Source organism: Dryobates pubescens, chromosome 20 (genome assembly GCF_014839835.1).
Source record: "Dryobates pubescens isolate bDryPub1 chromosome 20, bDryPub1.pri, whole genome shotgun sequence".
In the NCBI taxonomy this organism is placed as follows: domain Eukaryota; kingdom Metazoa; phylum Chordata; class Aves; order Piciformes; family Picidae; genus Dryobates; species Dryobates pubescens.
In genome coordinates, this window is record NC_071631.1 from 20,478,367 (window position 1) to 20,503,024 (window position 24,658).

Below are 24,658 nucleotides of genomic sequence, written 5' to 3' on the forward strand. Positions count from 1 at the left end.
GCCCCAGGTCCCCCTCTCAGTTCAGCCCTGCCCCAGGTCCCCCTCTCAGTTCAGCCCTGCCCCAGGTCCCCCTCTCAGCTCTGCCCTGCCCCAGGTCCCCCTCTCAGCTCTGCCCTGCCCCAGGTCCCCCTCTCAGCTCTGCCCTGCCCCAGGTCCCCCTCTCAGTTCAGCCCTGCCCCAGGTCCCCCTCTCAGCTCAGCCCTGCCCCAGGTCCCCCTCTCAGCTCAGCCCTGCCCCAGGTCCCCCTCTCAGCTCTGCCCTGCCCCAGGTCCCCCTCTCAGTTCAGCCCTGCCCCAGGTCCCCCTCTCAGCTCTGCCCTGCCCCAGGTCTCCCTCTCAGCTCTGTGGCAGGAGGTGTCAAACACAGCAGCTGATTCTCACCTTGGGCTGCAAGAGTCTTCTTGGGGTGGAAACAGGAGGAGGAGGAGAGCAGGAGGCAGAGAGCTGCTTGGGTGCCTGATGTTGCAGATGCTAACCCTGCAGCTTGCTGCAGCCTGAGCTGCTCTGAGCATGAGCCACTCTTTCTGACACATATTTGGGCAGGATTAGTTTTCTGCTGGCAGGACTGACTGGTTGGTCCCTTCTGGGTGTGGGTGACCCCAGTGCTGGCCCAGGGAGGCTGGGCATGGAGCAGGGGGCCCCTGCTGCTGGCAGCAGCTCTCCAGCCAGGAATGGTTTGCAGCTCACCCCAGCTGGGGAGTGTGCTTCCTGCAGCAGCTGTAGGGTGACCAGGGCAGGGGCAGCTGCTGCAGCAGGAGCTTCTCTCCCTTCCCATGCACTGAAGGAGTGTTTGGGTGGCTGCCTTAGACACTGCATCAGGGCAGGGGCAGCTGCTGCAGCAGGAGCTTCTCTCCCTTCCCATGCACTGAAGGAGTGTTTGGGTGGCTGCCTTAGACACTGCATCAGGGAGCTGCTCTGCTTGAAACCTAGAGCATGCCCCTTAGACTCACAGAACTGTCAGGGTTGGAAGGGACCTCAAGGCTCAGCCAGTTCCAACCCCCCTGCCATGGGCAGGGACACCTCACACTGCAGCAGGTTGCTCACAGCCACCTCCAGCCTGGCTGCAAACACCTCCAGGCAGGAGGCTTCCACCACCTCCCTGGGCAGCCTGTGCCAGGCTCTCACCACCCTCCTGGGGAACAACTTCTTCCTCACAGCCAAGCTGAATCTCCCCACTTCTGGTTTTGCTCCATCCCCCCCAGCCCTATTGTAATGGGTTGGGGCAGATCCCCTCCCCACCACAGGCAGAAATAACGACTCAGGCAAAGGGATTGCAAAAGTGATGGAAAGTTTAAATAGGAAAACAACAATAAACAACAATGAAAGTTTTACAGAGACCCACAAGCACCATGACAAAGAGAGAGATCCCAGAACATACCCAAGAACATCCCATCCCCACCTGGGGGTACACCCAAACCCCCCCAGGGCTCTTTCCTCCCCCTCCCCCAACCCAGCCTTGGGCCTGGGCAGGCCCAAGGGAGGCAGCTCAGCCATTGTACCTAGGCAGCAGCAGGGGATGAAAGAGGAAGTGAAGACCCTGCATGGACTTTTATAGGGGAGCAGGGCATTATGGGAAGGGAATCCCTGGTCCCTGTGACCACCCCCTGGGCTGGGCACACCCCTTGGGACCTCCCAGGTGTGGCCTGCGCAGTGGCATCTGGGCCAGCACCCAGCCTAAACCACCACACCTATCCCTCCCTGACACCCTCCAAAGTCCCTCCCCAGCTTTCTTGCAGCCCCCTGCAGATCCTGGAAGGCCACAATGAGGTCTCCTCAGAGCCTTCTCCTCTCCAGCCTGCACAACCCCAACTCCTTCAGTCTGTGCTCACAGCAGAGCAGCTCCAGCCCTCTGCTCAGCCTCGTGGCCCTGCTCTGGACACCTTCCAGCACCTCCAGATCCTTCCTGGCACAGAGGCTCCAGAACTGGCCCCAGAGCTCCAGCTGTGGTCTCAGCAGAGAGGAGTAGAGAGGGAGAATAAACTTGACCCTGGTGAGGCCACAGCTTGAGCACTGGGTTCAGTTCTGGGTGCCACAGCACAGGAAAGATCCTGAGGTGCTGGAGGGTGCCCAGAGCAGAGCAGTCAGGCTGGGGCAGTTCAGTCTGGAGAGGGCAGGGTGAGCCCTGAGTGCTCTCTGCAAATCTCTGAGAGGAGGTTTGGGTGAGGCCAGTGTTGCTCTCTGCTCCCAGGTAACCAGCAACAGGACCAGAGCAAATGGCCTGGGAGTGGGGCAGGTTGGAGAGGAGGAAAAATCTTTGCTGCAAGAGCGGTCAGGGACTGGCAGAGGCTGCCCAGGGAGGTGGTGGAGTCCCCAGCCCTGGAGGTGTCCAAGAAATGTGTGGCCATGGCACTGTGGAAGGTGGTTTGGAGGTCATGGTGCTGTTGGGTTACAGCTGGGCTTGATCTTAAAGGTCTCTTCCACCCTTGATAATTCTATGATGAGTTTGGTTTGCTCCAGCAGCATTGTGAGTGTCTGCTGCTGCCCCAAAGGGAGGAACAGGCTGCTGGTGCTGGGCAGAGGAGGCAGAGACATCACTGGCAGCTCAGCCTGAGTTACAGGGGTGGGGGAGCCTCAGCCTCAGGCTGCTGTCAGGTTGCATTGCCTTTCTGCTGCCCAGTTCTGCTCCAGAGAAGGGCAGCAAGGCTGGGGAGGGGTCTGGAGCACAGCCCTGTGAGGAGAGGCTGAGGGAGCTGGGGTTGCTTAGCCTGGAGAAGAGGAGGCTCAGGGGAGACCTTCTTGCTCTCTCCAACTCCCTGCAGGGAGGTTGTAGCCAGGTGGGGGTTGGGCTCTTCTCCCAGGCACCCAGCACCAGAACAAGAGGACACAGTCTCAGGCTGTGCCAGGGGAGGTTTAGGCTGGAGGTTGGGAAGAAGTTCTTTGCTGAGAGCTTGGCCATAGTGATGTGCTGCCCAGGGAGGTGTGGAGTCCCCATCCCTGGAGGTGCTTAGGAAGAGCCTGGATGAGGCCCTGGGTGCCACGGTGTAGTTGATCAGATGGTGCTGGTGATAGGTTGGGCTCCATGATCTTTGAGGTCTTTTCCAACCTTTTTGATTCTATGACCCTGGCTTGGTTGATGAACAGAGAGTCAAATGTTTGGGTTGGGCACAGACTGCATCAGTTTGGAACTGGATTCCCATCCCCCCCCCCCAAATCAGGCATCCTGTAGTCACCTCTTTTCCTTGTGCAACTTGAATGTTCTGGATTCATTGTGGCTGGAAAACCTGAGAATTGATTGAAATCCAAGCTTTCCATCTGTAGGGGGATGTGACAGGCTCAGAGTGAGGGCTCTGTGCTGGGTTCAAACCCAAGGGCTGGTCTGAGGATGTAGACTGAATTAGGAGCTTGGTCCTTCATACCTTTGCCCAGGGATGTGGTTGAGGCCCTGTCCCAGAGACATTCAAGATCAGACTTAATCTTAGGCTCACAGAATTGTCAGGGTTGGAAGGGAGCTCAAGGCTCAGCCAGTTCCAACCCCCCTGCCATGGGCAGGGACACCTCACACTGCAGCAGGTTGCTCACAGCCACCTCCAGCCTGGCTGCAAACACCTCCAGGCAGGAGGCTTCCACCACCTCCCTGGGCAACCTGTGCCAGGCTCTCACCACCCTCCTGGGGAACAACTTCTTCCTCACAGCCAATCTGAATCTCCCCACTTCTAGTCCTGTTCCTTCCTCCCAGTCCTATCCCTCCCTGACACCCTCCAAAGTCCCTCCCCAGCTTTCTTGGAGCCCCCTGCAGATCCTGCAAGGCCACAATGAGGTCTCCTCAGAGCCTTCTCCTCTCCAGCCTGCACAACCCCAACTCTCAGTCTGCTGCACAGCTTCTCAGACAGGAATTTGACTCCAGTGCTCCAGCTGGATGCAGAAATGCCCTGAGCAGCCTGATCTGGTTGGAAGTGTCCCTGCTGGCTGCAGGGGGCTTGCACAAGATGACCTGGGAGGGTCCCTTCCAGCCTGCAGCAGTCTATGAATCCCCTTTTACAACACACTCCTCCTCAGGCTTCTTTCCATCTGAGGTGAATGGCCCTCCTGGGTGTCTGATCAGTCAGCTAGTTGCTCAGGTGAGACAGGCAGCAGTCTGCTCAGAGAGCTCACCTGGTGCTGTTGGTGTGGCAGAAGTGTGACAGCCCTGGCCCTGGGGGACTGCAAAGCCTTTGGCTCCCCCTTGGAGTGGAGCTGCTGAGCGCTGCAGGAGGGGCTGGGGAGGTGCTGCTGCAGCTGTCCCATGGCTGCCTTCCTCACCCTCAACTCTCTGTGCTGGGCATGCTCCACACCCCTTGGGACTTGCTCTGGAGTGTGGTGGGCAGCAGGGGCAGGGAGGGGATCCTGCCCCTTTGCTGTGCTCTGCTCAGACCTCCCCTGCAGTGCTGGGGCAGCTCTGGAGCCCTCAGCACAGCCAGGGAGCTGTTGGAGCAGGGCCAGAGGAGGCCACAGCAATGCTGGCAGGGCTGGAAGCCCTCTGCTGTGAGGCCAGGCTGAGAGAGTTGGCCTTGGGCAGCCTGGAGAGGAGAAGGCTCCAGGGAGACCTCCTGCTGGCCTTGCAGTGCTTCAAGGGCTGAGCAGAAAGCTGGGGACAGAGTTCTGAGCAGGGCCTGTGGTGACAGGACAAGGGGGGATGGTTTGGGACTCAAAGAGGGAGATTCAGAGTGGAGAGAGGGAAGAAATGTTTGCCCCTGAGAGTAGTGAGAGCCTGGCCCAGGTTGCTCTGTGTCCTGGCAGTATTGATCCTCTCCTTGCCATTCCCCAGGCCCTGTCAGTGCTGTGCTGCAGGGGGAGGTGTGGGCAGCAGCAGAGGCTCGGCACTGGTGCCCAGCTTAACACTTGAACAAAACAAAGCCTGGCTTTGCTGGGCTGTGATCCAGCACAGGCTGCCACTGGAACAGGACAGCTGGGTGAAGCCCTGAGCTTTCAGGAGGCATTTGTGCCCTTCAGCAGCTGGTGGCAGGCAGCTTCAGAGGAAAGCCAAGGGCCTTGTGATGCAGAGAAGCTGTGGGCCTGACTGCAAGCCCTGGCTCAGAGCTGGGCTCAGAGCACCTTCACCCCAACCACTCTGCTTGCTGCAGGCAGCTGTGAGTGCTCTGCTTGCAGAGTGCTTCCTCTATTAGAGTGTCTGATGTTGAAATGCAAAGCTCCTTTCATGCAGGCCATGCCCCCCCTTCAGGCACTCCTCTCAGAGGTCAGGAGCAGAGCAGTGGGTGTCATGGAAGGGCTGAGCTCTGCTCAGGATTGCCCTGGGTGTCCTCTGGCCAAGCCTCTAGTGCATAAGTGAGCTTGTGGAAGCACTTGAGACTGGCCTGTTAAGTTAGAGAGGAAAAGGCAAGCTGGTGAGTGAAGCAGTGGAGGTGTTGGGGGGGGTGTTCCAAGGGTCTGCTCAGCAGCACTGAGAGCATGGAACTGTTTGCCTTACAATCATGGAATGTGAGACTGCTTTGGGCTGGAAGGGATCTTGAAAGCTCAGCAGCAGGGCCACCTGCAGCTGGAGCAGGTTCTCACAGCCACAAACAGCCTGACCTGCAGTGGTGCCAGCCAGGGGCCAGCCTGGGGCAGGCTCTCACCACCCTTGGGGTCAAACATTTCTCCCTTCTCTCCAGTCTCAGTCTCCCTGTTTGAGTTCCAAACCATCCCCCCTTGTGCTGTCACCACAGGCCCTGCTCTAAGCTCTGTCCCCAGCTTTGTGCTCAGCCCTTGAAGCACTGCAAGGCCACCAGAAGGTCTCCCTGGAGCCTTCTCCTCTCCAGGCTGCAGACCCCTGACTCTCAGCCTTCTCACTTAATACTTCAGGTTTGTAGTCAGGGTGCAGCCAGAATCCCAAAGGGCTGCCCCAGTTTCATCTGAAAGTATGTTGAAGCTCCTGTGGGCTGTTGCTAAACCTGACATAACCAAACATCAGCTAACCAAAGCCTTGCCATGTGCAGGGGCAGAGGTGGGGGCAGTTTCCTCCTTGACATCTTCCTCTCCTGCTTCCTTCAGCACGCTGTAACTCCAGCTCTGAAGCAGACTGAAGGTGGAGCCTTTCAAGCCAGGGTTTTGTGAGCCATGGTTGCTCCAAACAGGATGCCTGGGGCCTGGGGCCACAGAGCAAATGTCCCTGTAGCTCAGACAAAGCTAACAGGTCTCTGACCTTGCAGAGCCAGGCTCTGCTCAGTGATGTCCAGGGACAGGACCAGGGGCAGTGGGTGCAAGCTGAGTGACAAAACACTGGCTGCCAGGAGAGGTGCCTGAGTCTCCTTCTCCAGAGACTTCCAGATCCCACCTGGATGTGTTCCTGGGTGGCTCTTTGGCAGAGGAGTTGGGCTGGATGACTTTTTGAGCTGCCTTCCAACCCCAACCCCACTGTGATCCTGTGTGGTGGTGGAGCTGTGGGAGGAGCCTGTGTGTGACCTGCAGGGTCTCAGGGACTGCAGGACAAGTGCTTGGAGTGCCTTTGAAATTAAAGACAAGGGGTGATGGGGCCAAGGTGCTGCTGGGGAGATTCCCATGGGGCTCCAGAAGGAAATGTTTCCCCCTGAGCAGAGCTGGACACTGGAATCATCTCCCAGGGGAAGTGGTGGATTCCCCTGCTCTGGGCAGCTGGAAGGCTCAGCCTGCCAGGGTGCTGGGCCAGCTCAGTTCAGCTCCACCATCACCTAGAAAGGTTAACCAGGTGATCCCTGGGGTCCCTCCCAACCTGGCATCCTGTGATTCTGTGCTCTCAGGTTGCTCAGAGCCACCTCAAGCCTGACCTTGAATGTCTGCAGGGATGGAGCCTCCACCACCCCCCTGGGCATCCTCTTCCACCACCATCTCAGCGAAGAGCTTCTTCCTCACATCCAATCCAAATCTACCCTGCTCTGGTTTCAAAACACTGCTCCTTGCCCTGGTGCTGCATGCCCTTGGAAACAGTCCCTCCCCACACCATCTGGAGCCATCTCCCAGGGGAAGTGGTGGATTCCCCTGCTCTGGGCAGCTGGAAGGCTCAGCCTGCCAGGGTGCTGGGCCAGCTCGGTTCAGCTCCACCAGGCTGGGCCAGGGGATGCTTGGGGTCCCTCCCAGCCTGGCATTCCATGGCTCTGTGGGGGCTGTGGAGCTGAGAAGCTGAGCTCACTGCCTGGTGCTTTGAAAGTCCCTGGTCTGCAGAGGCCAGGAGAAGAGGCCCAAGCCCAGTGGCCCAGGCCTGTAACTGTGTTTGTTCTTCTCTCTTGCAGACCGCGAGGACCAATCCATTCTCTGCACGTGAGTGACCGCTGCTGCCCGGGGCACCGGGGCACCTGCCTGGGGAGAGGGGCTCTGCAGCACTGGCAGGGGACACCCAGCTGGGGGCAGGAGGGGATCTGCTGGAGGGTAGCAGAGCTCTGCAGAGGGACCTTGCCAGGCTGGACAGATGGGCAGAGGCCGAGGGCAGGAGATTGAACACAGCCAAGTGCCAGGTGCTGCACATTGGCCACAGCAACCCCAGGCAGAGCTACAGGCTGGGGGCAGAGTGGCTGAGAGCAGCCAGGCAGAGAGGGACCTGGGGGTACTGGTGGAGAGCAGCTGAACAGGAGCCAGCAGTGTGCCCAGGGGGCCAAGAAGGCCAAGGGCATCCTGGCCTGGATCAGGAACAGTGTGGCCAGCAGGAGCAGGGAGGTCATTGTGCCCTGTGCTCAGCACTGGTCAGGCCACACCTTGAGTCCTGTGTCCAGTTCTGGGCTCCTCAGGTTAGGAAAGATGTTGAGCTGCTGGAAGGTGTCCAGAGAAGGGCAACAAAGCTGGGGAGGGGTCTGGAGCACAGCCCTGTGAGGAGAGGCTGAGGGAGCTGGGGTTGCTTAGCCTGGAGAAGAGGAGGCTCAGGGGAGACCTTCTTGCTCTCTGCAACTCCCTGAAGGGAGGTTGTAGCCAGGTGGGGGTTGGTCTCTTCTCCCAGGCACCCAGCAGCAGAACAAGAGGCCACAGTTTCAAGCTGTGCCAGGGGAGGTTCAGGCTGGAGGTGAGGAAGCTCTTCGCTGAAAGAGAGCTTGGCCCTTGGGATGTGCTGCCCAGGGAGGTGGTGGAGTCCCCATCCCTAGAGGTGTTTAGGCAGAGCCTGGCTGAGGCCCTTGGTGCCATGGTCAGATGGTGCTGGGTGATAGGTTGGGCTTGATGATCTCAAAGGTCTTTTCCAGCCAGGTTTATTCTTTTCTATTCTTTTCTATCTGTGGCACTTGAAATTTGGTCTTTACTCTTGACAGGCAGTGGCTGGTGGTTAAAGATACAGCATGAAGAGATTTAATATGATGCAATAAGTGTGGCCAGCAGGGCAGGAGAGGAGATTCTGCCCCTTTACTCTGCTCTGGTGAGACCTCACCTCAAATACTGCATCTAGTTGTGCTATTCCCAGCATAAGGAGCACACAGAGCTGTTGGAGGGAGTCCAGAGGAGGCCACAAAGATGATCCAAGGGCTGAAGCACCTCTGCTGTGAGGCCAGGCTGAAGGAGCTGGGGGTGTTCAGCCTGGAGAAGAGAAGATCCTGGGGGTGCCTTAGAGTTGCCTTCAAATACCTGAAGAGATCTTACCCAGAGGCTGGAGAGGAAGCACAAGGGGCTGTAGGGGGAACAGTTTGAAGCTGAGGGAGAGCAGAGTTAGACTGCATCTGAGGAAGGACTTCTTCAGGTGAGACTCTGGGAGCAGGTTGCCCTGAGAGGTTGTGGCTGCCTTCTCCCTGGAGGTGTTGAAGGCCAGGCTGGATGAGGCCTTGGTGCCCCTGCTTTTGGCAGGGGGCTTGGCCTTGATCTCTTCTAAGGTTTTGTGGTTCTGTGACTGGATAAGGCCTTGAGCAGCCAAGGCTGTGTGAGAGATGCCCTGCCCATGGCAGGGGGGTGAGGCAGATGATGTTTGAGGCCCCTTCCAACCTAAGCCACTCTATGCTTTGTTCTTTTCATCCTGTAACTCATCTTGCTTGAAGTTTGGTAGGTGCAGGCTGCTTGAATGTAGCTGGAAGTGTCAGTCAAGATCTGATTCCGAGCCAAAAAGCTTGACAGCATCTGTCTGAAGTGCAGCCCCTCAGTGTATAGGGCCTGAGGCAGGCAGGAATCCAAGGCTGGTCCAGAAACCCTGCTGAGCAGCAGCTGAGCTTGGGATCTGCTTCAGACAGGAGAATGCTGAAGTTCACCCTCAGGTTTCCCTCTGCTTTCTCTGTCTGCACCTGAATTTGCCCCACTGAGCAGTAAACTTCAGCTTCCATTTCTCAGGGACCTGGAGATGCAGTGCTGGGCTAGGCAGAGTGTCAGTGACTGAATAGTCAGTGCTGAGCAAGGGCATGGGGCCAGGCTCTGCTCAGAGGTGCCCAGGGACAGCACAAGGGGCAGTGGGCACAGACTGGCACCCAGGAGGTTCCATCTGAGCAGGAGGAGAAAGTTGTTTGTTGTGAGGGTGCTGGAGGCCTGGAGCAGGCTGCCCAGAGAGGTTGTGGAGTCTCCTGGTGTGGAGAGCTTCCAAGCCCTCCAGGCTCTCACCATCCTCAGGGTCAAACATTTCTTCCTTCTCTCCAGCCTCATCTCCCTCTTTTGGATTCAAAGCATCACCTCTTGTCCTGCTCAAAACTCTGTCCCCAGCTCTCTGCTCAGCTCTTGAAGCACTGCAAGGCCACCAGAAGGTCTCCCTGGAGCCTTCTCCTCTCCAGCCTGCCCAAGGCCAACTCTCTCAGCCTGGCCTCACAGCAGAGGGCTTCCAGCCCTGCCAGCATGGCTGTGGCCTCCTCTGGCCCTGCTCCAACAGCTCCCTGGCTGTGCTGAGGGCTCCAGAGCAGATCTCACCTTCTGCTGGTAGCAGCCTGGAGTGAGGAGGGTTCATCTGCATTGTGAAACCTCTCCTGGGCTCCCTTCTGAAGCTGCCTGCAGCTACCCATCGTGGGTACAAGCTGCCATGCTCAGTCAGCTGTGGGGCAGGGGGGTAGCTTGTGTGCTCAGCTGCCTGAGCTGTGTGCCAGTGCAGCAGCCTCCTTGAGCCTGGGGGTTGTGGGGTGCCTGCTTCCTCTGTGCTCAGACGAAGTGCTGCAGAGAGACCTGAGCTCAGTTTCCTTCTTGACATGAGGGGATTCAGATCTTCCTCTCCTGCTGTAACTCAGGCTCTGAAGAAGGCTGGAGGTGGAGCCTTTCAAGCCATGCTGCTTTGAACCATGGGTGCTACAAACAGGATCCATGGGGCCTGAGGACACAGGGCCAAGCCATTTGCTGTGCTGAGATAAAAGCTGCTGCAGCTGACACAGGCTTGTCCTGCTCTGTGGGTCCTGCTCTGAGCAGGCCTTCTGCTGTCAGGGGATGACTACTCCGTGTGCAATGTACAGAGCAGCCCTCAAAGCAGGGCTGGGATCCCAGAGCCAGAAGAAAGGCTTTGTTCTGGGGTGTCTGTGGCTGCTCTGACAGTCTGTGCTTGCCCCAGGGGAATTTTTTTGCAGCAGCTTCATGTTTTGTGCCTCTGCATGAACCTTGCACTGCTTTCCATGGTCAGCCCAGAGCACAAAGGCTGCAGAGCAGTGCTCTGGATTGACTGAGTGTCTGATCTCTTCATCTGCAAACTGGGAAGCCTCTCAGCTCTCCTGCCTGCAGTGCTGTTACTCCCTCAGCTGTAAGGTTGCTGCAAGCTTTTGATCCTTCTCTTGGGCCCTGCTTGGTGCCCAGTGCAGCAGACTTCAGCCTTGCACCTTGGGCTGGGCTCCCCCAGCTCCCTGGGCAGCCTCTGCCAGTCCCTGACCACTCCTGCAGCAAAGACATTTTTCCTCCTCCAACCTCAGCCTCCCCTGGCACAATTTCAGGCCAGTTCCTTTCCTTCCATCACCTGAGACTAGGGAGCAGAGCCCAAGCCCCACCTCCCTGCAGCCTCCTCTCAGGGAGCTGCAGAGAGCAATGAGGTCTCCCCTCAGCCTCCTCTTCTCCAGGCTGAACCCCCCCAGCTCCCTCAGCTGCTCCTCCCCAGCCCTATTCTCCAGACCCTCCAGCAGCTTCATTGCTCTTCTCTGGACACCCTGGACATGCTGGCTGGTTCTCCACACAGCTCTCATCACAGCTCATGTTGAGTTTAGTAGCATTGCCTGGAGGTTGGCTGTCTCAGTTTCATCACCTGCTGGTGTTCCATGAGGAGTTTTGCAGGAACTGGTGAACTTTGAACCATAGAACTGTCAGGGTTGGAAGGGAGCTCAAGGCTCAGCCAGTTCCAACCCCCCTGCCATGGCCAGGGACACCTCACACTGCAGCAGGTTGCTCACAGCCACCTCCAGCCTGGCTGCAAACACCTCCAGGCAGGAGGCTTCCACCACCTCCCTGGGCAGCCTGTGCCAGGCTCTCACCACCCTCCTGGGGAACAACTTCTTCCTCACATCCAATCTGAATCTCCCCATTTCTAGTCCTGCTCCATCCCCCCCAGTCCTGTCACTCCCTGACACCCTCCAAAATCCCTCCCCAGCTTTCCTGGAGCCCCCTTCAGATCCTGGAAGGCCACAATGAGGTCTCCTGGGAGCCTTCTCCTCTCCAGCCTGCACAGCCCCAACTCTCTCAGTCAGTCTCCATAGCAGAGCAGCTCCAGCTTATCCTCTGCTCACCCCAGGCTTGATGGCAGAGGTGCCTTCCTGCTTTAGCTGTAGGAATGAGTGCTCTCTGCCCATCCAATGAGCATTTTCTTCCTCTCCCTTACTCTCTGTGGTCCTCCCTCTCCACTCTCCATCTCTTGCCCTGCTGTGCAGCCTGGGCTGCAGGGCTGGCTGTGAGTTAGAGGCTCAGGATGCTCTGGAGGTTGAAGCACTGACTGCTGCTCCTGTTTCGTTTCTCTGTGCCCCCCTCCTTTCCCCCAGCCACCTCTGTCCTTGTGAGCTGATCATGGCCTGAGCCACAGGGACTGAGTTGGTAGGAGAAGCTCTCTGCTGAAATGACTCCATTGCAGAGAGGCTGTTCTCAGAGTCACCCAGAAGCTGCTTTCCCATGGCCAGAAGGACTCTGGCTGCTCTGTGGTGTGACCCTGGCTTCCTCAGGCACTGCTGATGAGCTTCCTTGTGTGCCCTTTGGCCTTCCACCAACTGAGAAACCCAGGGATGGGCCCAGAGCTGCAGCTCCTGAGTCCATTGAGCAATGTCAGATGCTTGTGGTTGCTCCCTCCCTAGAGGTGTTGAAGGCCAGGCTGGATGAGGCCTGCAGCAGCCTGGGCTGCTGGGAGGTGTCCCTGCCCGTGGCAGGGGGCTGGAGCTGGATGATCTTGAAGGTCCTTTCCAACCCAACCCATTCTGTGCCTCTATGAAAGCCAAATCATGGTCTGGTGAATGCTGGGGAGGGAGGAGCTGAGTGAGCAACACAGGAATTGTGAGGAGCTGGGGAGCCTGGAGGCTGAGGGAGACCTCACTGCTCTCTGCAGCTCCCTGAGAGGAGGCTGCAGGGAGGTGGGGGTTGGGCTCTGCTCCCTAGGCTCAGGTGATGGAAGGAGAGGAACTGGCCTGGAATTGTGCCAGGGGAGGGTTAGGTTGGAGAGGAGGAAAAATGTCTTTGCTGCAGGAGTGGTGAGGGACTGGCAGAGGCTGCCCAGGGAGGTGGTGGAGTCCCCAGCCCTGGAGGGGTTCAAGGGATGTGTGGCCATGGCCCCCACTGGGGTCCTGGCTGGCTGGCCCTGGTGCTGTTGGGTCAATGCTTAGAGGTCTTTTCCAAGACAAACCATTCTGTGGTTGTGTGTTCTGAGCTGGAGTCTCCCCCCAGGCTTGTGGCATCCCCCTCTGGGTTTGATAACCAGCCCCTGAGGGGGATGCCTCCAGCCCTGCAGGCACCTCTGGTGTGAAGTGGCTCCAGCAGGAGCAGTGGGGGGTGGAGGCTGCTGAGCAAAGGGCACCAGCAGCAAATACCAAACATTGTTTGGTGCAGCCCCTGGCCACAGGCCAGCTGGTGACATTCCCTGGACAAGTGGTGTGCAGAGGAGGGGAGGCAGCTAGGCAGAAAGGCAGAGCAGCCTTGGAAAGAGGAAAGGCAATGAGTGTCTCTCCTGTGCTAGCCCAAACTAGCACTCCCAGCTCCTCAGCCAGCCAATGAGCCTGCTGCTGAGAGCAGCCTGCTAATTACAGGTCCTGCCTGCAACTGGCTCTTCATGTGTGACCGGCAGGAGCCCTGCTCAGCTGTGCCTGGGAGCCACAGCCACTCCTGCCCTTTGCAGCTGCTGCTGGGAGCAGGACCAAAGCCCCAAGTGGGGCTCTCACCTCTGCAGGTCCTGCCCCCTGCAGCCAGGGCAAGTGAGGCCTTCGTGGCTTGGTGCTTGGGGAAGTGGCTGCTCTGAATGCAGCAAGGCTCTGCTGGGCAAGGAGCTGTGAGCCACAGGGCTGTGTTCTGTGTCTTGTGAAAGCAGGCACTGAGAGCTGCCCAGGTGGTGCTCCCAGGTCTTGGCAGGATGACCTGCTGCTTCCAGATGAGCTCAGGTGTGCTGCCAGCCCAGCCCCAGCCTGCCCTGGGCTGATCCCCAGCAGTGTGGGCAGCAGGGGCAGGGAGGGGATTCTGCCCCTCTGCTGGGCTCTGCTCAGACCTCCCCTGCAGTGCTGGGGCAGCTCTGGAGCCCTCAGCACAGCCAGGGAGCTGTTGGAGCAGGGCCAGAGGAGGCCACAGCAATGCTGGCAGGGCTGGAAGCCCTCTGCTGTGAGGCCAGGCTGAGAGTTGGCCTTGGGCAGCCTGGAGAGGAGAAGGCTCCAGGGAGACCTTCTGGTGGCCTTGCAGTGCTTCAAGGGCTGAGCAGAAAGCTGGGGACAGGGTTAGAGCAGGGCCTGTGGTGACAGGACAAGGGGGGTGGCTTGAAACTCAAAGAGACTGGAGAGAAGGAAGAAATGTTTGCCCCTGAGGGTGGTGAGAGCCTGCCCCAGGCTGCCCAGAGAGCTGGGAGCTGCCCCATGGCTGGAAGCATTGCAGGTCAGGTTGGTTGGGGCTGTGAGCAACCTGCTGTGGTTGGGGATGTCCCTGCTGAGTGCAGGGGGGTTAGGGTAGATGAGAGGAGCATTAAAGGTCCTTTCCAACCCAGTCTCTGATTGTCATCCCTGAGCTTGTTGCTGCTGAAGAATGCTAGAAGCAGACTGAAGCTTGCAGGGCAGAGGGAAGTGATCCAGGCCCCAGCATGGGAAGCTGTGGTTTGGTTTGCTTTGCTTTTCAGTAATGGAAGTGACAGAGCTGCTCTCTGCTGGCAGAGGTGTCCCTGGCTGCAGTTCCCACCCCAGTGTGTTCCAGATGCTTATCTTCACCCACATGGGTAGTTCCCAGCAGGCTCTGGGCAGGTAGCAAGGGGATGCAAAGCCTGTCTGTGAATTTCCAAGCTTTCAAACCACAGCCCTGTGGCTTTGGGTGCTCCTGGCCTGGGTGACTCAGGACAGTCCACTCTGTGTCCTGAGTAGCCCCTGGGGGTGTTAGTGGCTAGCAGGGTGGTGGTGGAGGGGGCCTGTCCCTGCTCCAGAAAGCAGCTTTAAACTAGTCTGACCTTCCTGAGATCCAGAAAGTCGTTTGTCAGGTCAGGAGGAGGTGGTGGTGCCTTGTCCTGCCATGCCCAATGCTGGAATCAGACCCCTCAGACCCAGCCCAACCATCAACCTAGGACCACCTTGGCCATTAAGCTGTGTCCCCAAGTGCCAGGTCCACAAACTCATAGGGCTGGGAGCAGCTCCCTGATGAAGACAGGCTGGGAGAGTTGGGGCTGTTCAGCCTGGAGAAGGGAAGGCTCCAGGGAGACCTCAGAGCTGCATTGCTCTGTCTGAAGGGGACTGAGAAGAAGGCTGGGGAGAGACTGTTCAGAAGGGCTTGGAGTGAGAGGATGAGAGGCAATGGTTTGAAACTGGAGCAGGGCAGAGTTAGGTTGGACATCAGGGGGAAGCTCTGCACCAGGAGGGTGGTGAAACCTGGAACAAGTTGCCCAGGGACCTGGCTGAGGCTCCATCCCTGGAGACACTCAGACTTGCTATAACCCTGGGCAGCCTGCTCTAGTAGGGGGTGGACAAGATGCCCTTTGAGGGTCTCTTCCCAGCCAGTGCAGTCTGTGACTGTTAGTGCAGCAGCTCTGTCACTGCTGCTTGCCTCAGGGCTTTCCCAGGCAGGCATTTGACCTGCTCATGGAATAAGAACCACCTTTAAGTGAGCTGTGTGGGAAGAGCTCCCTGCTCTCCTGGAAGTCAGACCAGCTTCCAGGCCTGCTTGCTGCCTGCTCATCACCTGGGACTCACATCTGAGACTGACAGACTGGCTTGGGCTGGAAGGGACCTTGAAGATCATCTACTCCAACCCCCTGCCATGGGCAGGCACCCACCAGCCCCCACATTGCTTCCCCTCCTAGCCCATGCAGGAGCCAGGGGCTGCCAGCAGGGCTTGCAGACAGCCCTCAGCTCTCAAGGCCTCATCCAGCCTGGCCTTCAACACCTCCAGGCAGGGGACAGCCACAGCCTCCCTGGGCAGCTCTGTGCCAGAGTCTCCCCAACCTCCCTGCAATGAATCTCTTTTATCTCCAGCCTTGTGCCAGGGGAGCCTGCTGCAGTTCAGGCATCACAGAATGCTTTGGCTTGGAAGGGACCTTAAGGATCAGCCAGCTCCAAGCCCCTGCCATGGGCAGGGACACCTCCCACCAGCCCAGGCTGCTCAGGGCCTCATCCAGCCTGGCCTTCAACACCTCCAGGCAGGGGACAGCCACAGCCTCCCTGGGCAGCTCTGTGCCAGTGCCTCCCCACCCTCCCTGCAATGAATCTCTTTTATCTCCGGCCTTGTGCCAGGGGAGCCTGCTGCAGTTCAGGCACCACAGAATGCTTTGGCTTGGAAGGGACCTTAAGGCTCAGCCAGCTCCAAGCCCCTGCCATGGGCAGGGACACCTCCCACCAGCCCAGGCTGCTCAGGGCCTCATCCAGCCTGGCCTTCAACACCTCCAGGCAGGGCACAGCCACAGCCTCCCTGGGCAGCCTGTGCCAGTGCCTCCCCAGCCTCCCTGCAATGAATCTCTTTCCGATCTCCAGTCTCAGTGTTCCCTCTCCCAGCTGTTTGCTTGGCCTGGTTCTCAGCTGGCACTTTGGTCAGCACAGGAAATGCCTTTTCCTGCTGGGCAAATTGAGGCTGAGAGTGTTCAGGGCCAAAAGCTGCATGGATGAGTGGTGGAGAAGTTAGTCACTCATTTCTGCTAACCAAAGTGTTTACACTTTGCCTGGAGAGTCTTTTCCTGGATTGCAAATGGCACCAAAGCTTCTCCTGCAGTGACTTCACAGCCACCTGGAGACTTGACTCATGCTGGCTGAGCTGCTCCTGTGTCCAGTGTGCTTCAGTCTGCTTTCAAGCAGAAGCTTTGCTGCTCTAGGGAAGACAGCTCTAAGTGCTGAGCATGTGGGCCAGCCCCTGTGTGCCCTGGCTTGTGGCAGCTTGTGAGGGACAGGCCATGCAATCACAGACTCAGTTTGCTTGGAAGAGACCCTTGAGATCACCCAGTCCAACCTTACCCCAGCACTGCCAGGGCACCACCACCCCATGGCCCTCAGCACCACATCCACACAGCTCTGAAACCCCTGCAGGGATGGGGACTCCACCACTGCCCTGGGCAGCCTGGGCCAGGCCCTGACAACCCTAACGGGGAAGAAGTTGTTCCTCATGTCCAGCCTGAGCCTCCCCTGGTGCAACTGGAGACCATTGCCTCTTGTCCTGTCACAAGAGGAGACCAAACCCTACCTGGCTCCAGTCTCCTCTCAGGGAGCTGCAGAGAGCAATGAGGCCTCCCCTCAGCTGCTTCTTCTCCAGCCTAAACAGCCCCAGGCCTCTCAGCTGCTCTTCCCCAGCCCTGTTCTCCAGACCCTTCCCCAGCTTGGTTGCCCTTCTCTGGGTGCCTTCACTTAATTGATGAGGAGCATTCTGTCTCCAGCTTGAGACCATTGATAAGGATGGGTTGGTTTGCTTTGCTGCTGAGTTTGTCCCAGCCCATGGTGGGAGTTCCTGGGGGCTGGGGTCAGAGTGGCTGAGAGCTGCCAAACAGAGAGGGACCTGGGGGTGCTGATTGACAGCTGCCTGAACATGAGCCAGCAGTGTGCCCAGGGGGCCAAGAAGGCCAATGACATCCTGGCCTGCATCAGGAACAGTGTGGCCAGCAGGAGCAGGGAGGTCATTGTGCCCTGTGCTCAGCACTGCTCAGGCCACACCTTGAGTCCTGTGTCCAGTTCTGGGCTCCTCAGGTTAGGAAAGATGTTGAGGTGCTGGAAGGTGTCCAGAGAAGGGCAACAAAGCTGGGGAGGGGTCTGGAGCACAGCCCTGTGAGGAGAGGCTGAGGGAGCTGGGGTTGCTTAGCCTGCAGAAGAGGAGGCTCAGGGGAGACCTTCTTGCTCTGTGCAACTCCCCTGAAGGGAGGTTGTAGCCAGGTGGGGGTTGGTCTCTTCTGCCAGGCAGCCAGCACCAGAACAAGAGGACACAGTCTCAAGCTGTGCCAGGGGAGGTTTAGGCTGGAGGTGAGCAGAAAGTTCTACACAGAGAGAGTGATTGCCCATTGGGATGTGCTGCCCAGGGAGGTGGTGGAGTCCCCATCCCTGGAGGTGTTCCAGAGGAGATTGGATGTGGCACTTGGTGCCATGGTCTGGTCATGAGGTCTGTGGTGCCAGGTTGGACTTGATGATCTTTGAGGTCTCTTCCCACCTTGGTGATACTCTGATACTGTCAGCTGGGTTCATAATGGTTTCTTTCTAACAGTACTGAGCTGAGACAAAGGAGCTGAAATGGAGAGGGGAGCTGAGCAATACTCAGCAAGAGCTAAGTGTTGGGGGAAAAGGCTGGGGCCAGACTCTGCTCAGTGGTGCCCAGGGACAGCACAAGGGGCAGTGGGCACAGACTGGAACCCAGGAGGTTCCATCTGAGCAGGAGGAGAAAGTTGTTTGTTGTGAGGGTGCTGGAGGCCTGGAGCAGGCTGCCCAGAGAGGTTGTGGAGTCTCCTGGTGTGGAGAGCTTGCAAGCCCAGCTGGGCACTGTGCTGCTGGGCAAGCTGCTGGGGGTGCCCTGCTTGGGCAGGGGGTTGGACTGGCTGAGCTCCAGAGGTCCCTTCCAGCCCTCCCCATGCTGGGATTTTGGCATTAGCAGCACTGTCATTGACTGGAGCAGGGCCAGGAGCTCTGTCAAGGATTTTAGCTGTTTAATTTATGGTAACATATTAATTAAGTGGCATCACAGCAAGGTTTTGAACAAGGTTAATCTTTACCTTGGTGACACCATCACCACTCCATAGATGTTGTGCCCAGGGTCAGTAAGAGCTTCCCTTTTTTGGGCAGCTTGGTAGGGGCAGAGGCTTTCAGTTTAGGTTTCTAATCCCTCCTGGGCAGGAGCTGAAGCACAGAGCTGCGGTCAGGCTCTTGTCCCAAGTAACTGCTGTTAGGATGAGAGCAACTGGCCTGAACTTGTGCCAGGGGAGGGTTAGGTTGGAGAGGAGGAGAAATGTCTCTGGTGCAGGAGTGGCCAGGGACTGGCAGAGGCTGCCCAGGGAGGTGGTGGAGTCCCCAGCCCTGGGGCTGTTCCAGCAGTGTGTGGCCATGGCCACATGTGTCTCCCTGGGGAGATGGTTCGCTGGCCATGGTGGGGTTGGGCTGCTGGCCGGACTGGGGGAGCTTGCAAGCCTTTGGCATCCCAGCGGTGCGATTGCAGAAGGGCAGAGAGCTCTCCCCCCGAGCTGGGAGCTCCGGGAGCCTGTGGCCGCGGAGCTGCCCGAGGCTGGAGCCGGCAGGAAATTCTTGGCATTCCTCTGAGCCCCAGGGAGAGCAGAGCGCCGAGGAGAACAGCCATTAGCCTTGCTTTTGAGTGAGAACTTGCAGAAAGGCTTTCTGCTGGCACCCCAGCAGTTGATTTAAAGGCTTTGGAGCAGGAGGAATGCTTCAGAAGGTCTTGACCCCCCCTCCCCCCGACTGCTGTGCACGCCACAAAAGCCTCTTGATGAATAGATTCTTCTAACCCTCTGCAGGGCCCTGAGGGAGAGCCCACATCTGGGCTGCATTTATTGGACTCTTTTCCCTTCAGTGGATGTCAGAGGAGGGGTTTGGGGTTTTTTTTTCCCTCCCTTAAGATTTAATGAAGTGAGTGCCTTGCCAGAGGAGGTGATTTATCCAGCTCAGGGCAGAGCTGAGAGTGCATTCCCCAGCCCTGCTGACGGCAGATGCTGTTGGGTCAGGGTGGAAATGTTTCTTTTGCTTGATTTCTTGTCCAGCAGGTAGGGGAAGGGAGAATAGTTTCAGCATGAAACATGTCTTAATAGGCCACTAGAACTGGGCAAGGCTCCTGCTGGTGCTGCTTCTAGCCATGACTGATGGGAAGGGGAACCCTGCAGGAAGAGGGGAGTGAGAAATAAAGACCTGAGCAGCAGGAAGCATAGAAGGGACGTGGAACTGTTGGAGGGGGTCCAGAGGAGGCCACAGAGGTGATCAGAGGGCTCCAGAGCCTTGCCTGTGGGGACAGGCTGAGAGAGTTGGGGCTGTTCAGCCTGGAGAAGGGAAGGCTCCAGAGAGACCTCAGAGCTGCATTGCACTGTCTGAAGGGGACTGAGAGGAAGGCTGGGGAGGGACTGTTCAGAAGGGCTTGGAGTGAGAGGATGAGAGGCAATGGTTTGAAACTGGAGCAGGGCAGAGTTGGGTTGGACATCAGGAGGAAGTTCTGCACAGTGAGGGTGGTGAAACCTGGAAGAGAAGGCTCCAGGGAGACCTGGCTCTCTACAACTCCCTGAAAGGAGGCTGGAGAGAGGTGGATGTTGGTCTCTTCTCCCAAGAAAGAAGTGATAGGATGAGAGAATAGAATAGAATTGACCAGGTTGGAAAAGGCCTCAGAGATCATCAAGTCCAACCAGCCTTCTAGTACCTGCTCCAGGAGAGCTGGGGAGGGACTTTTGCCAAGGGCTGGGAGGGACAGGATGGAGGGAGCCACAACAATGGCTTTGAGCTGGGAGAGGGCAGACTGAGATGGGAGATGAGGAAGAAATTCTTTCCAGTGAGGGTAGGGAGACTCTGGCACAGGTTGCCCAGGGAGGCTGTGGATGTCCCCTGCCTGGGAGTGTTAAAGGCCAGGTTGGGTGAGGCCTTGAGCAAGCTGGGCTGGTGGGAGGTGTCCCTGCCCAGGGCACCCTCCCTCTGATGGAAATGGGGGCCTTGGGGTGACCATGGGGCTGAAAGGGACCCATGGGGTGACTGTGGGGCTGAAAGAGAGGCTGTGTGCTGAGAATGGGGTTTGCTGCACTTTGAAAGTGGCCTTTGAAGGTCTTTCCAGGAACTTGGCAATGCTGGGAGCCACCTCCTGGTGCAGCAAATGCATGCAGGTGCTGCTGGAGGCAGCATTTGTGTGCCTGGGGGGCTGTTGTGATTTAAATACATACCTGCATTCAAATATGCTCTGGAAAAAGCCTCTTTCTCTGGCTCTGTGACCAAGGCAGAGGGGAAGTTTGTTTCTTGTTCCTTAAGGTACCAAAGGAATGCAGGCACTCAGCCCAAAGCCTTTAAGCCAACTGATGGCCCGGGGCTGGGTCCTCACCTTCACGCTCAGCACAGCCTCAGAGTGGAGAAGGGTTTAAAATCCCTTCTCAGTCCCTGCCTTGGGCTTTAGGTGGGTAGTGAAGGCCTGCTGGGGAGCCCAGGCCATCGGTGGGGGGCAGTGTGATGGCTGTACCCCAGAGGCTGTGAGCAGCCTGGGTTCTGAGGCTGCTGTCTGAAATGTTTTGCAGAGGCGAATCTGGCGCCGGGAAGACAGAGAACACCAAGAAGGTGATCCAGTACCTTGCTCATGTGGCTTCCTCCCACAAAGGAAGAAAGGACCACAATATCCCTGTAAGTTGGGCTATTTTCATTGCTTCCATCTTTGGGCTACCCCCCCCCCCCCCTTATTAAACAGAAGCTGGGAGATGATCAACCTGACTTTGCCTTGGCTGATGTTTCCCCTTGAGCTGCCATGGGCAGATCCATCCCAGACCCCCTTGGTGGTGTAGCTGCTGGAGGTCTGGGCTCACATGCAAGGCTTTGTGCAACAGTTGTCACCAGAAACAGCACTAAAGCTTTGCTCATTCACTGAAAGGGTTGGGTTGGAAGGGACTTTAAAGATCATCCAATTGCAATCTCTCTGCCCTGGGCAGGGACACCTCCCACCAGCACAGCTTGCTCGAGGCCTCATCCAGCCTGGCCTTGAACACCTCCAGGGATGGGACAGCCACAAGCTCCCTGGGCAGCCTGTGCCAGTGTCTCCCACCCTCACTGCAAAGAATTTCTTCCTAATCTCCAGTCTCCTCTCCCAGCTCAAAGCCGTTGTCCTTCATCCTGGCACTCCCAGCCCTGGTCACAAGTCCCTCCCCAGCTCTCCTGGAGCCCCTTCAGGTACTGGAAGGCTGCTCTGAGGTCTCCCTGGAGCCAACTCTCTCTCCCTGAACCCCAACTCTCTCAGCCTGCCCCCACAGCAGAGGTGCTCCAGTGCTCTGCTCATCTTTGTGGCCTCCTCTGGAACTGCTCCAACAGTTCCCTGCCCCTCAACATGAAGAAAAAGTTCTTTGCTGTGAGGGTGCTGGAGGCCTGGAGCAGGCTGCCCAGAGAGTCTCCTGCCCTGGAGACTTCAGGACCCATGTGGATGTGTTCCTGTGTGACCTGCACTAAGTGACCCTGCTTTGGGGGGTGGGGATTGGACTCAGGTTCCAGAGGTCCCTCCCAGCCCCTCTGCTTCCCTGTGGTTAAAGCCCAGTTTTGCAAACAGTTCATTCCTTTGAGCACTTCCCAGGGAGTGCAGCTCCCACTGCCTGCAGTTCCCACCACTGCTCAGGAAACAGCTTTCAGTCCTCTCAGAAACTAACATGGAGATGGGAGAGAGTGATCCCAGTCAGGAACTGCTGTGGGTTTGCTCTGCTGGAGGCAGAAACTGAAGCAGAAATGGAAAAGCTCAGCTTTTCCCCCCTGAGGGAGCAGAAAGTCTCTAGTTTGACCCCAGAGGATCTGGGGGTGCTGGGGGCTTGTGCTGGGTTCTGAGGAGGTTTCTCTCAGCTTTCCTGCCAGCCTTCACAGCTGCCACTCAGCTTGCTCTGAACAACCCTCAGGAGTGGCTTGGACTTCTGTCTGGATCTCTTTGCAGGGGGGGCTGGGGCTGTGCAAGGGCAGCAGGGAGGGGGCTGTGCCCTTCAAATGCACTACTGACAGCTTGGGTGTCAGGTTGAAAGACTTGTGGCAGCCTCCTGTCCAAGCTCCTTTCAAATCATGCCTCCCTTCAAAGCCAGGTGGCATTGCCCACAGCCTCCTGAAGCTGACTTCTGAAAACCTTGAGGGACTGAGGCTGTGCAGCCTCCCTCTGAAGCTGTTCTGGTGCTGAACCACTTGAAGGCCAAGCTCTGGCTGTTTGAGAACACCCCCACCTTTGTCTGGCCCTCCTCAAGCTGTGCTTCCTGAGCACTTGGTGCAGTCCCTCCTCTAATGTGCCCCTTTGGGAGCCTGCTGGTGGTGATCATTCCTGTGGCCACTCACTGGGCTTAGGGCTGGTGAGGATTCAAACTGGGGTGCTTAAAGTCCATCAGGCTTTGAGTGGCTGTCCATGGGTCCATGGCCCAGTGGAGGCCAGGGACAAGCAGAGTCCCTCAGGGCTCAGTCCTGGGACCAGGCTTGTTCAACATCTTTGTGGGTGCCAGGGACAGTGGCATTGAGAGCACCCTCAGCAGGATTGCTGATGGCACCAAGCTGTGTGGTGCAGCAGACAGGCTGGAGGGAAGGGATCCATCCAGAGGGACCTGGACAGGCTGGAGAGGTGGGCACAAGCCAACCTCAGGAGGTTCAACAAGACCAAGGGCAGGGTCCTGCAGCTGGGTGGAGGCAACCCCAGGCACAAATCCAGGCTGGGCAGGGACTGGCTGGAAAGCAGCCCTGAGGAGAGAGACTGGGGGGTGCTGGGGGAGGAGAAGCTCAGCAGGAGCTCTCAGTGTGCACTTGCAGCCCAGAAAGCCAACCAGAGCCTGGGCTGCAGCAAGAGAAGTGTGGCCAGCAGGGCAAGGGAGGTGATTCTCCCCCTCTGCTCAGCTCTGCTGAGACCCCACCTGGAGTACTGCCTCCAGTTCTGCAGCCCCTATTCCAAGAGGGATCTGGAGGTGCTGGAAGGTGTCCAGAGAAGGGCCAGGAGGATGAGCAGAGGGCTGGAGCTGCTCTGCTGTGAGCACAGACTGAGGGAGTTGGGGCTGTTCAGTCTGGAGGAGAGAAGGCTCTGAGGTGACCTCATTGTGGCCTTCCAGGATCTGAAGGGGGCTCCAAGAAGGCTGGGGAGGGACTGCTCAGGATCTCAGGCAGTGATAGGACTAGGGGGAATGGAATGAAGCTGGAGGTGGGGAGATTCAGGCTGGAGGGGAGGAGGAAGTTCTTCCCCATGAGAGTGGTGAAGCCCTGGAATGGGTTGTCCAGGGAGGTGGTTGGGGCCCCAGTCCTGGAGGTGTTTAAGCCCAGGCTGGATGAGGCTCTGGGCAGCCTGATCTAGTGTGGGGTGTCCCTGCCCATGGCAGGGGGGTTGGAACTAGATGATCCTTGTGCTTCCTTCCAACCCTGACATCAGTCAGTGATACTATGAATGAAGCAAACTTCTTCTCTTGCTTATTTTGGGGCTGCCTGAGGAATGAAGGCAGAGAAAGGAGAGGGGGGGAAGCTGGGGGGCAAAGTGTCAGGGAAGGGAAGGAGGAGTTGCACTTTTTAATGGAGTGTTGGCTAACTCCATTTGAATTCCTGGCTGAACTGACACCTAAGTGTCTGCTGGTGAGTAGAGATGCAGTGGGGAGGTGGTGTTCATCTCTAAAGGGCTTGAAGAGGGGAGATTGAGACTGGAGATAAGGAAGACATTCTTTGCAGTGAGGGTGGGGAGACACTGGCACAGGCTGCCCAGGCAGGCTGTGGCTGTCCCCTCCTGGGAGGTGTTCAGGGCCAGGCTGGATGAGGCCTTGAGAAACCTGGGCTGGTGGAGGTGTCCCTGCCCATGGCTGGGGGTTGGAACTGGATGATCTTGAAGGTCCTTTCCAAAGCATTCAATGTACCTTTATTCCCCCTCCAATCCAGCTTTCCCTGGTGCTGCCCTTGGAAGTCTCAGCACTAATTAATTGCTGGCACTTCGAGGATTGTTCTCCGTGGCTGCTTTTGCCTTTGCAGCTGCAGTACTAAATGGTTTAATTTGCTTTATTAACTTCAAAGGGAAGCTGATTGCTCTGGCAGGGCAGGAGCCTGGGGAGCTTCCCTTTAGTGGGGATTTCCCAGCTGGGCTCTAAGTGCCCTCATTTAAGCACAGAGCAGTGAAATGTCTCTGGTTATGCTCAGTTCTGCTCCACTGAGCACAGTCATCCACACCCTCCAGGAGCAGTTCTGCTGGAGAGGGAAATAATCAGCACCACCAACCCATGGCCCTCAGCACCACATCTCCAGGGCTTTGAAACCCTGCCAGGGATGGGGACTCCACCACTGCCCTGGGCAGCCTGGGCCAGGCCTTGACAACCCTTTGGGGGAAGAAATTGTTCCTCATGTCCAACCTAAACCTCCCCTGGGGCAACTTGAGGCCACTTCTTCTTGTCCTGTTGCTTGTTCCTTGGGAGAAGAGCCCAACCCTCCCTTCACTCCAACTCACTTTCAGGGAGCTGTAGAGATCCAGAAGGTTTCTCCTCAGTCTCTTTATCTTCAGGCCAAACACTCCCAGTTTCCTCAAATCCCTCCCATGTTCTTAAGGGTACAAATCCTTCTCCAGTGGTTGGAGGAGCAGTGGTA

At 57.6% G+C, this 24,658-nt stretch overlaps 1 protein-coding gene across 1 annotated transcript in view; it reads left to right on the forward strand.

The window, feature by feature from the left end:
* The window catches only part of MYH10 (myosin heavy chain 10), a 154,935-nt gene that overhangs the window by 45,972 nt on the left and 84,305 nt on the right, over positions 1 to 24,658 (forward strand). Inside the window, exons 4-5 of the mRNA XM_054171087.1 lie at positions 7,181 to 7,208; positions 20,629 to 20,731. Of these exons, the coding sequence (XP_054027062.1) occupies positions 7,181 to 7,208; positions 20,629 to 20,731 (131 nt within the window). The remainder of the gene's footprint in view (positions 1 to 7,180; positions 7,209 to 20,628; positions 20,732 to 24,658) is intronic.